Below are 11,606 nucleotides of genomic sequence, written 5' to 3' on the forward strand. Positions count from 1 at the left end.
TGTAATTTCAATTACCTCGTAGAATTGTATTTGAAACACTGAGTCTCTGTTTTTACCTGTATAGCTTCGTTGAACCTGGGCAACCCAAGTGTGTCCTTGACCACGTTTTTTGTAAATAATGGTAACCAAATCAATGCTATGTACTGCCCAGGGCCTTGGGCTTTTCCCAACAACTGCATACATAAAGACTGCACAGGCATTGTTGCCTTTTTGCTTCTCTCCTTATATGTTTTCTTTGTACTCTAGCTTTTTGCCAAAGTTGTAACTGAGGTAATGCTCAGTGGCCACTCTACACCTGTTTAATCCCTGAATTCCTGCTGGCTGATGCCTTCTAAAGTATTACAAAATTTAATTCCTGAGGGTTATATCACTTCCATCCTTTAATTTTGTTATCCTCTCCTTCGCATTGCTAATCGTCCCTTCTGTTCTCTGTGCAGAGAATTCAATTTCTTCATGTTTTCCTGATATCTCCCTTCTCATTCTTCTGTCATATTATCCTAATTTGTATTGTAATTCTGAAGAGGGGTAAAAACACATAATTTAATATGAACAAAACAAATCAATATACTAGGTGATGCCAATTTCCACATGTTATCGTTTGTGCACTGTAGAGGTTTATCAGTAAAACTGTATATCTGTGCAAGTATAAAGGTAATTTCAATTTGAAAATGTGCTGTCTGTAATGACAGTGTGCTACCACACCATGCATACTACACTCTGCGCCTGTCTCCTCTACGTCACTCAAATCCATGCCACTCTGCTCCACTCTACTCTACTCTCTTCCACTCTACATCCCTCCACTCTATGATAGTCTACTCCACGCCTCTCTACATCACTCCACTTAATGCTACTCTAATTTATGATCCTCCACTCCACTCTACACCTCTCTACTCCACACCACTCTACTGCAAGCCTCTCTTCTCTATGCCCTTCCACTCTATGCCAATCTACCCCAAACCTCTCTCCTCCAGTCACTTTACTCCATGACACTCTACTCCACACCACTCCACTCTATGACACTCCATTGTATACCACTCCATAGCCCTCTGCTCTGCTCCACTCTACTCCACTCAAAACCACTCACCTCTATGCCACTTTATGCCACTCTACACAAATCCACTCTGTGGAAATCTATACTACTTTAATCGAAGCCACTTTATGCTACTCAACTCTACTCCACTCTATGCCACACTAGGTGATACCAAACTGTCTGTCTGTGCAAATATAAAGTTAATTTCAATTGCAAATGTGTTGTCTGTAACGGCAGTACCCAACCACACCAAGCATACTCCACTCTGCGCCGCTCCAGTCTGTGTGACTTGAATCCATGCCACTCTACGCGACTACCCAACTCTGCTTTACTAACCTCTACTCTACTCACTGCCACTCTATGTCTCTACACTCTATGACATGGTACTCCATGCCACTCTACACCACTCCACTTTAATGCCACTAGACTCTATGCCACTCCACTCTATGCCACTCTTCTCCACGGCACTCTACACCATGCCACTCCACTCTATGCCACTCCACTCTACACCACTCTACTCCACATCACTCTTCTCCATGACACACTACTCCATGATACTCCACTCTATACCACTCCACTCTGTGCCACTCCACTCTACACCATTCCACTTTAAGCCACTCTACTCTACGCCACTCCAGTCTATGCCACTCCACATCTCTCTTCTCCATGACACTCTACTCCATGATACTCCACTCTATACCACTCCATTCTGTGTCACTCCACTCTACACCACTCCACTTTAAGCCACTCCACTCTACGCCACTCCAGTCTATGCCCCTCCACACCACTCTACTTCACAACACTCTATCTCATGATACTCTACCTCATGCTACTCCTCTCTATGCCAATCCATTCAACTCTACACCACTACACTCTACTCCACGTCATTCTGCTCCATGACACTTTGCTCCATGCCACTTCATGACACTCTACTCCACTCTCTGCCATTCCACTCCATGATTCTATTTGCCACTCTACTCTAGTCCTGTCTACGACAATGTAGTCCATTCCTCACCACTCCATGCACATGACTCAATTCTATGTCGCTCCACTGTACACCATGCCACTCTACTCATCTCTACTTCATTTTATGACACTCCACAACACTCCACTCCACTCTACTGAACTTTACTTCACTCTATGCCAGTCCACTCTATGACACTCTACTGCACTCTACCCCACTCCTCTCCATTACACTTCAATCTATGACACTCTGCTCAACTCTATTCCACTACACCACTCCATGCTACTTTAGTCTACGCCACTCCACTATACACCACTCAATTCTGCAACACTCTACTCACTCTAGGACACTCTACTCCTCTCTATGACACTATATTACACTCCACTCTACTCTATGCCACTCCACTCTAGGCCATTTCACTGAGCAAAACTCTATTTTACTTTCTGACACTCCACTCTACTCTACACCACTCTACTCTGTGACACTCAACTCTACACCACTTCACTCTGTGATACTCTTCTCCAGTATACTCCACTTTACTCCTGAATACTGTATGACATTCCATGACACTCCACTCTACAACACTCCACTCTTCGGGACTACACTCTACAACACTCCACTTCACTCTGCTCTACTTTGTGCTGCTATACTCCACTGTAATCCTTTCCACTCTACTCCACAAAGTTCCACAGTTTGACAATCCACTCTATGACACTACATTTTATGCCACTCCACGCTAGGGCACTCTACTCCACTCTACTCTTCTCAACGCTTCTCCACTCTATTATACTCCACTCTACAACTCCCCTCCATGCCATTTCACTCTACTCATCTCTACTCCATTTTATGACACTCCACAACACTTCACTCCACTCTATGCCACTCCACCCTACGCCATTCCACTCTACTGAACTTTACTTCACTCTATGCCTGTCCACTCTATGACACTCTACTGCACTCTTCCCCACTCCTCTCCATTACACTTCAATCTATGACACTCTGCTCAACTCTATTCCACTACACCACTCCATGCTTCTTTAGTCTACGCCACTCCACTATACACCACTCGATTCTGCAACACTCTACTTCACTCTAGGACACTCTACTCCTCTCTTTGACACTATATGACACTCCACTCTACTCTATGCCACTCCACTCTAGGCCATCCCACTCAGCAACACTCTATTTCACTCTCTGACACTCCACTCTACTCCAGTGGCGTCACTAGGGTTGGTGTCACCCGGTGCGGGTAACTCATGGTGTCACCCCCTCACGACCTACCGCATGACCTTCTCCGCTCCGAGTCTGCCAGTGGACACAGATGGCAAATCGGGACCATACAGAATCCTTAGTAACATTTGTAAATTTAGTTCCTATATTTCCTGCATTTTTATATTGAGAATTTCATCCATGTAGTGCATTGCTACATCATAAATGAATCCTCAACATAAACAAAAAAACAGATGAAACAAACAAACCATTTAACTAAAGTCAGTAGGCAAGTGTTAAATTTGTGTAGCAAAGCCAAATCCATCTGAAGAGGCCAACTCACTATCAGGATAGCAGTGTAAAATCATTGCAACCTGGCTGGAACAGTGGATAAGAGTGCAATGAGTTAATGGCTGCAAGATACATTTCTGTTGCAGCTGATATTTCAGGAAACAGGGCACAACCCCGGTGTCCTGAGAAACAATTTCAAGTTTTCAAGGCCACTTAAGTGGGTAAGGCGAGTACAACCTGGCCTATAGACCTTAATTGGGAGACCCTCAAAGGAAATCGGCAGGTTTAAATAAAAAATAAATTAATAAAATGAGTTGCCCTTTCAGAGGATCCTTTCAGGATTCATGGAATCTTGACATCTAAATTGGCGTCTGTTGTCCTTAGTCTTTGACTGAGTACCATTTACTGCAGACACTATTTCTGGTTTCAATGTAATGCGAATCCTGAAAAAGATCCATCAACCAGGCAAGCTTTACGCCAGAGTACCGCAAACCCATGGTGAACTTCAACCCATAACTCACCATTGGGGGTTTGCCATCATAGGTTAGGACCACAGAACCTCACATGGTGCGGTATGGGTCACGGAAACTTGCTGTGGGTTTGCGATACTCAAGGAGGGTTCACTGTACTCGTGAGCCATGTTGGGGCAGGGCCCAGTATCAATGCACAACTAGGTTTACCTCCATGCATAGGGTTGGTGAACAACCTTTATAACGCAACTTTTAGCACGCAGTGCTATTACAACGCAGACTTTAAAACGAAAACCATTACAACGCATTACACTGGGGGCGCTCTAGGATAGGGAATAGTTTTAATTTGCTATCCAACACCTTCCCTAGTGTCCATGGGGACTGGTTTTGGAATAGTAAATTGAACTATTCACTATCTAGCACCCCCCAGTGTAATGCGTTGTAATGGAATGCGTTTTAAAACTTGCGTTGTTACAGCATGCGTGGTAAAAGCATGTACATCCATAGGGTTGTATGCAGGGTCTAGTCCTGGCTGTGCGTAATTCAGTATGTCATTAAAAAAGTAGGATATTCACTGAAAAAAACAGTTATAAACTGATTTATACTTCGGTCTCAAAGACGCAAAACCACTAAACCTTGCAGTTTTGGTTTGAAATGCATCCCATAATTCACACCACCCAAAGTAAAACAAGCATTTAAAATAAGACAATAAAGAAAAGGTGACTAACAAGCACAAAACCTGGTGAACAACTTGAGTTATGGCATATTTCACTGATTTTGCTCTATTGGGCAAGAACCTTAGTTAAGGTTCCTAACTATTTTTTTTCATTGAGAGAACACAAACAGACGTGTGTGTCCTGGAACAGTAGTAAGTTTGCTTCGCCATGAGGTGGCATGAAACGGTCCCACTGCCACACACGTCAGTCCTGAGACATATCCAAAGTGGTAGATAACCAAAGGCACAAAGAAGCTGGAAATGTAAGGACCATACCACTCTCTTTAAGTCAGGGTGTTGCATTTTGTCCAAGAAAAAAACAGTTATAATGATTTTTGGCTAGATAGCATACCAACAGGTCACCACCACCCCATGCAGGGTCCATTTTAAGCACGCAGCAGGCTGATTCTCATTTTTGATCCAACCAAATTGATTTACAAATGTTTTAATGGCACATAGGATCCCTAATGAAAATCACGAAGACATCAATCTGGAAACATTTGTACAAGAATGGCACATTAAATCTGCCAATAAACGCATGCGCCATCTGTGCACACGGGCATACCGCCACCATGGAACAATTGAGTCCAAATATAGAGAGGGTAAACATTGGGACACAAACTTTATACTGCAGTAAAGATTTCGCACAGGCTCCCGTTCCCATGAGAGGCAAAACAAAAAAAAAAGTCTGCTAAGTTGATGAATGAAATACTACACAGTTTCTCAAAAGCCTTATACTAGCACCGTCATGTTTTCCACAGACGTAACGTTGACCGACACCTCCAACAAAATAGCGAGTTACTTTTCTCAGGCTTTGCAGAAGCAGACATTTTTTTTTATTTCAAATTATTTTTTCATTCTTCTTGCGAGAAACCCCTTCACTGGCATCTTCTCTTATGCATGCAGTGGTGGTGGTAGAAGGCAAAATGATGGGGCCCCTCAGCAGAATGGGGAGAGGGGGCCCCCAAGTCACCCCCTTATCTCACTAATATTCATTGGCATGTGACCCTCGTTGAAGGGTGCAGGAACTGGCCGCGCCGCGCGGCGCATCCGCATCGCACAGAGACCAGCATCATCACATGCATCTAGTGCGTGCGTGGCGAGGTGCTGCTGCAGTGAGTAAACAAACTCACTGCACTGACTGCAGTAGTACAGTAGCAGTAATTTATTTTTTTCGGTGGCGTGCGCTTGAGGCTTGCACGCACTAAGCCCCAGCGTAACTGACCAGATTGGTGTCACCCCAGATGGGGTGACACCCGGTGCGGTCTGCACCCCCCGCACCCCCCTAGTGACGCCACTGCTCTACTCTACACCACTCTACTCCGTGATACTCCACACGACGCCACTTCACTCTGTGATACTCTTCTCCATTATACTCCACTTTACTCCAGAATACTGTATGACACTCCACGACACTCCACTCTACAAAACTACACTCTTCGGTACTACACTCTACAACACTCCACTTCACTCTGCTCTGCTATACTCCACTGTACTCCTTTCCACTCTACTCCACGAAGTTCCACAGTCTGACAATCCACTCTATGAAACTACACTTTATGCCACTCCACGCTAGGGCACTCTACTCTACTCTACTCTTCTCAACTCTACTCCACTCTATGATACTCCACTCTACAACTCCCCTCCATGCCATTTCACTCTAATCCACTCTACAATACTCCACTCTACGACACTCCACTCTATGCCACTCCATTCTACACAACTCCACTCTATGATACTCTGAGACGCTATACAACACTCCACTCTATGCCACAACACTCTACATTACGACGCCACTCTACGCCATCTGACTCTACACATCTCCACTCTATTTCATTCTACAACACTCTACGATATTCTACAGCACTTTACAACACAATATGATACCCATTCTATGTCACTCCACTCCACAGCACTCTACACCACTCAATTCTATGACACTTTACTCCGCTCTAGTCTATGGCACTCTACGACACTCCACTGTATGTCACTCCACTCTATGCCAATCTACACCATTTCAATGTATACCCTTCCACTCTACTCCACTCCACGACATTCTCCTCTACTCTATGCCACTGTACTCCCTTCCACTTCACTCTATGCCACTCTATTCTATGCCACTCTACTCTACCACAGTCCACTCCGCTGTATGACACTCTAATCCATTCCACGCCACTCCACTCTATGCCACTCGACTCTAAGCCACTTTACTTGATGAAACTCTATGCCACTCTAGGCCACACCACTATATGCCACCTCGAATGCATTGAACCCAGTAATGATAAGTATCCTCACATATATGGCCATAACTTTGGGGATCAGACCACGTTATATCTGCTCTCATTAGAAGGGGAAGGGAGGAAATTGTTGATAACTGCAGTAAGTCTATGATGCCTTTAAAATGGAATGGAATTATACTACAATTTTTTGTTTCTTTCTTTTATGCAGGTTGATGCCTTGGGTGCAGCAAATGGTCCGACTGGTCCAGCGTGGATGAGGCTAGTACAGGCCGCCAATGATTCCAGAGACCAGAACTTGGAGGCTTATCTAAAGAACAGTCAATTGTTCTTTCGATCTACTCGAAAAATACCCAAAAATGCAGAGCTTCTCGTCTGGTATGATGACGCAATTTCCCGTCTCCTGCGTTTTCCAGAAAAGAAAGACCTAACATTCACAAAGGGTAAGGAAATAGTTACTGTGCATCTAATTGGGAGTAGCAAAATAGGAAAATGTCAGAATGACTAAGGTAATGGAACATGGGGAGTTGTGGACCGGTTGGAGAAATCAATGTAGGCATTTGTTGTTTAGTATAAATCATGGATGCATCTGGTTCAAGGATAATCATTTGAAATTTTTTTGCGTTATTAAATGCATTACTTTTCAAGTAGTGCTGTACAGGGCAATTCACACTGTCTCTAGATTCTGTGGTCCCTTTGCTTCCACATTCCAGCAACTTGGCACTACAGTGTCAAGAGACCTTATTCCAGTGTGTGCTATAGCAATGTAATCAATATTAAATTGTTTAATCAATATGGTAGGTGTAATTCCTCTTAGCTTGCCGACCATGGGTTTTTCTCAAAAGTAATAATTTTTAGGTCTCGGCTAGACAGCGCATGCACTGACTCGAAGAAACGTGTTGTGTTCTATCTGTAGGCTTACAGGCTGTTCATCTCCTAACATTGATAAACTTCAATGTCACTCTAATTTTTTGTGATGCCATTCGTCATGGTATGTAGGCATCATGCCCTTTCTTGCGCTTGGCCCTCCCATAGCACATGGACCAAGTACATGTCTCCTTAGACTGCTTCCTGTTCGTGGAGATAATGTTTCATTTTTTCAAGCACTCCATAGGATTATATGTGTTTTCAGGCCGTCTCCCTTGTATACATACACACATACCACTAAAAAGCATGTGCCTGTACATAAACACACACATTTCTTAAAAAGTTGTTAATACACGAACAGCACTTGTTTATTTTTTTGTGCAACCTAATGGTATTGGTGCGCTCACTCCGTCATCTGTCTTGCCATAGCGTGAACACAAGCCAATGCTATTGAAGCACTTTAAGTGCTCATCAGTTACATTACACAATGACACATTCATTTGTGTCACTGATCCTGCTTCAATTAAGGTTTTTTACCCCCGCCCCCTTCATTGCCTGCCCATCTCCTCATTCCCTCAGCTTCCCTGCTTGGCCCGTCCATTGGCGTAGCTAGACCAGCCGCAGTTAAGAGGGGGTGGGGGGCACTGCTGGTGCCCTCGATGCACGACGGCCACAGATTAGAGCACCCCCAAAACTCATGCCACCCAGGGCAGACTGCTGCTTCGCCACTGGACCCATCTCCCCACTACCTCCCTGGTCGCGGCTTTTATTTTTTGGCACGATCTGTTGGCATTGGAGCACTGTTCCGTCCTCCATATTGCCATAGTTCTAACACCAGCCGATGGTATCAAAGCGATTTCAGTGCTCACCAGCTACATTACACAATGACACATTCAATAGCGCAGGCAGGGGAAAGCCTAAGTGATTTGGCCAAACTCACAAATTGTTCAGCTGACCCCGAGATTCGAAACTGGTTTTCCAGTTCCCCTGTCAGCAGCTCTGGCTGTTACACCACATCCTCACTTCACTTCAGAGATCCTTAACTGTATCTCACTTTCACTTCCTCATTTGTTCAGCAAGACCCCATCAACACGAACAAGCATTGGCAAAGCAAATAGATCTCGGCAATGCCCGAGCTTTTGGCCTTGTCAATATGCATACCTTTTAGACATGTTGTCTGGCAGCACATCTGCTGTTCAGCATGACTGAATATCACTGAAAGAAGTGCTGTGATTCGGCCAGCGCAGGCCACGTCATATAGTTTTCTTGTGGTAGGAAGGGCGGGACAATAAACTCAATATGGGGGGGGCGTAGAGTCTCGCATCAGCTCAAAATCCTGTGATGCTGGGCTTTCAGTAACTTTCAGCCATGCCCAACAGCAGATGTGCTGCTAGACAATATGGCTAAAAACCATTCACATTGACAAGGCCAATAGCTCAGGCATTGCCAAGACCTATTGCCTTTGCCAAAGCTTGTTCACATGTGCATGCATTCAGGATGCTCACAAGGTTGGTGATCATGCTGTCTAGTAAAAGGTGAATGAATCCTCCATTATACACATACGTTTTACCTCATTCTGTAGGTAACTAACACTTCTGGCCGTCCTTCTCAACAGCCGGTTTCATTTTAGGGCCATGTTGTCAGTCATGCACTGATGGAAGCATTGGAGAGGAGCAAGGAAGGTGTTAGGCTCATTGGCACTTAATTACACATGATCCCTAGTCTATAAATATACAGTGTAGTCACATACATTTTTCCAACCTCTTTAGTAGATGACTTCACAGTGAAATGCAAAGAGACACAAGCGAAACACGCAAGTCACAGTTCAAGTGATCGATTCCTACTAAAGTCAGTGACAGTTGATGGATGTCAATTTGGAGCAGTAACTAATAACAACTGTGTAATTTACTTGATTTAATCTAAAGTCCCTGAAACTGAACTAAAATTAACTGCTACCTTGCTAAATGGCATAATCAATTTTCACAGAAATGTTGTTGTGTATGTGTCTGATAAATTTGGGAACTTTCTTAACATGCCTATTATTGTGCTTTTCCAGGATACAGATGCTCAGACTGCGCCCAGGAATTTGAGAGGGAATATCCCTACCTTTCCCATGTTCGCTTCCTGTGTGTGCAAGAAAAGAACGACCTGCTGTATAAAAAATTTCCAGACCGAAGAACTGGGAAAATCAGTACAATGAAGGAGCCCACCAACTTCCACAACCTTGCACGAGATCTTGAAAGGAAAATGTCCAGCAAGAAAGAAGAAACTGAGGATTGTTCAGATGAGAGGTCTAGACTCCAGGATCCTGAGATCCACAAAAGCAGGAAGTCTGTGTTGCTCGAGAAGACCAACCAACAAATCGAAGGTCAATGTTCTACAAACCGAGAGGACATGGCGCCAGAGACAATGCTTGGGGGCTCCACCTTGAAGGTCAGTTCCAGAAAAAACTTGAGCTACAAGAAGCATTTCTCTTGGAAAGAGAAAGACAGTGCTTTCACAGAGGTTCAGAAAACCAAGGAAAGACTGAAACTAGGTAGCAGCAAGGAGTCCGCATCAGACAGTGCGCCCATGCTGCCCGTTCAAGAACAAGGCTTGTTGGGCCTGACCGGGGCTTCGTCGGGCAGTGCCTTCTCTTTGGTGTGGCCCATGAGGGCTAGGGGAGATGAAAAAAGTGCTTTCAGTAAACCCTCTAAGGGTGAGTTGGAAGGAGTAGCTCCGGATAACTTGTATCCTGCGAGTGATCCCAGGCAGAGCCTCGGGGATGTGTTGGGCTTCATCAGCGCGCCGGACGTCAGGTACTTTGCAAGTAATCCCTGCAAGTCAACACTTTTTGGCAATGATCTATGCAATTCTCAGGTGATGCTGCAGGGCAGCCTCAGCAGAAATCCAGCTTTTCCGTTCACATCGGATGAAATACCCAAGCCAAGCGGGATCCAACTGCAGACCTCTTCTTCTCTTACTCTCCTTCCACCGACCTTCACGTCCTTGGGGGTGTCGGCACAGAATTGGTGCGCAAAATGCAACCTCTCTTTTCGCATGACTGCCGATCTGGTTTTCCACATGCGGTCGCATCACAAGAAAGAATCGGCCTTGGAGGCGCAGTTCAAGAGAAGGCGGGAGGAGAAGTTGTCATGTCCTATATGCCACGAATACTTCAAAGAGCGACACCATCTATCGCGACATATGACTTCCCATAACTAGCATGGTTGTGACGCTGCAGAGCATTACCACCCCTCCAGACACTAAAGGCTCATAGCTGAGAGCTGTGGCTTGAACTCCTGCCTGTAACTCTCCATGTGGACCCTTGCATTCAGAGATATCTGTACAGAAATTAATAACATTTCACATCTTTCTAAGAATTATATTTATCAAAGTTATTTTAGTGTTTAGACAGTCATGACCATGCACTGAGCAGATTTTCTGTGGCGGTTTAAACGTTAAATAAAATGTATTGTTTCTTTCACACCACATTTACAATGTAAATTCCACTCTGCTAAGCAGACAATGTGTGAGCACATGGGCACCAATGAGGCACGCATGAAGTGTGATACCTTTCAGGCGAGCACCACGGTACAGATGTGGAGTGCGTTTGCAGGAGATGATGAGGTATACAGATGTGCAGAGTAATTTTAATGTATTCTTTATTTTCTTTTTTTTAAAATTACACAGGCACAGCCAGAAAAAAAGAAAATAAAGAATACATTAAAGAAAGAACAGAAGACTCACATAATCAATTAACTTTTTGTGTTGCTGACTTCATCGAGTGCACCTCTCTACTCTTTTGTAAAATTGCTCTGGCGAACATCCTTGGCAGCGGATG

The 11,606-nt window shown here is 44.4% G+C and overlaps 1 protein-coding gene across 1 annotated transcript in view; it reads left to right on the plus strand.

Moving 5' to 3' along the window:
- The window catches only part of ZNF488 (zinc finger protein 488), a 63,550-nt gene extending 52,301 nt beyond the window's left edge, over window positions 1-11,249 (plus strand). The window contains exons 3-4 of the mRNA XM_086920087.1: window positions 7,128-7,359; window positions 9,840-11,249. Coding sequence (XP_086776213.1) covers window positions 7,128-7,359; window positions 9,840-10,987 — 1,380 coding nt within the window. The 3' untranslated portion in view covers window positions 10,988-11,249. The remainder of the gene's footprint in view (window positions 1-7,127; window positions 7,360-9,839) is intronic.
- The last annotated feature ends 357 nt before the right edge of the window (window positions 11,250-11,606 follow it).

This window comes from Lissotriton vulgaris, chromosome 5 (assembly GCF_964263255.1).
Source record: "Lissotriton vulgaris chromosome 5, aLisVul1.2, whole genome shotgun sequence".
Classification (NCBI taxonomy): Eukaryota; Metazoa; Chordata; class Amphibia; order Caudata; family Salamandridae; genus Lissotriton; species Lissotriton vulgaris.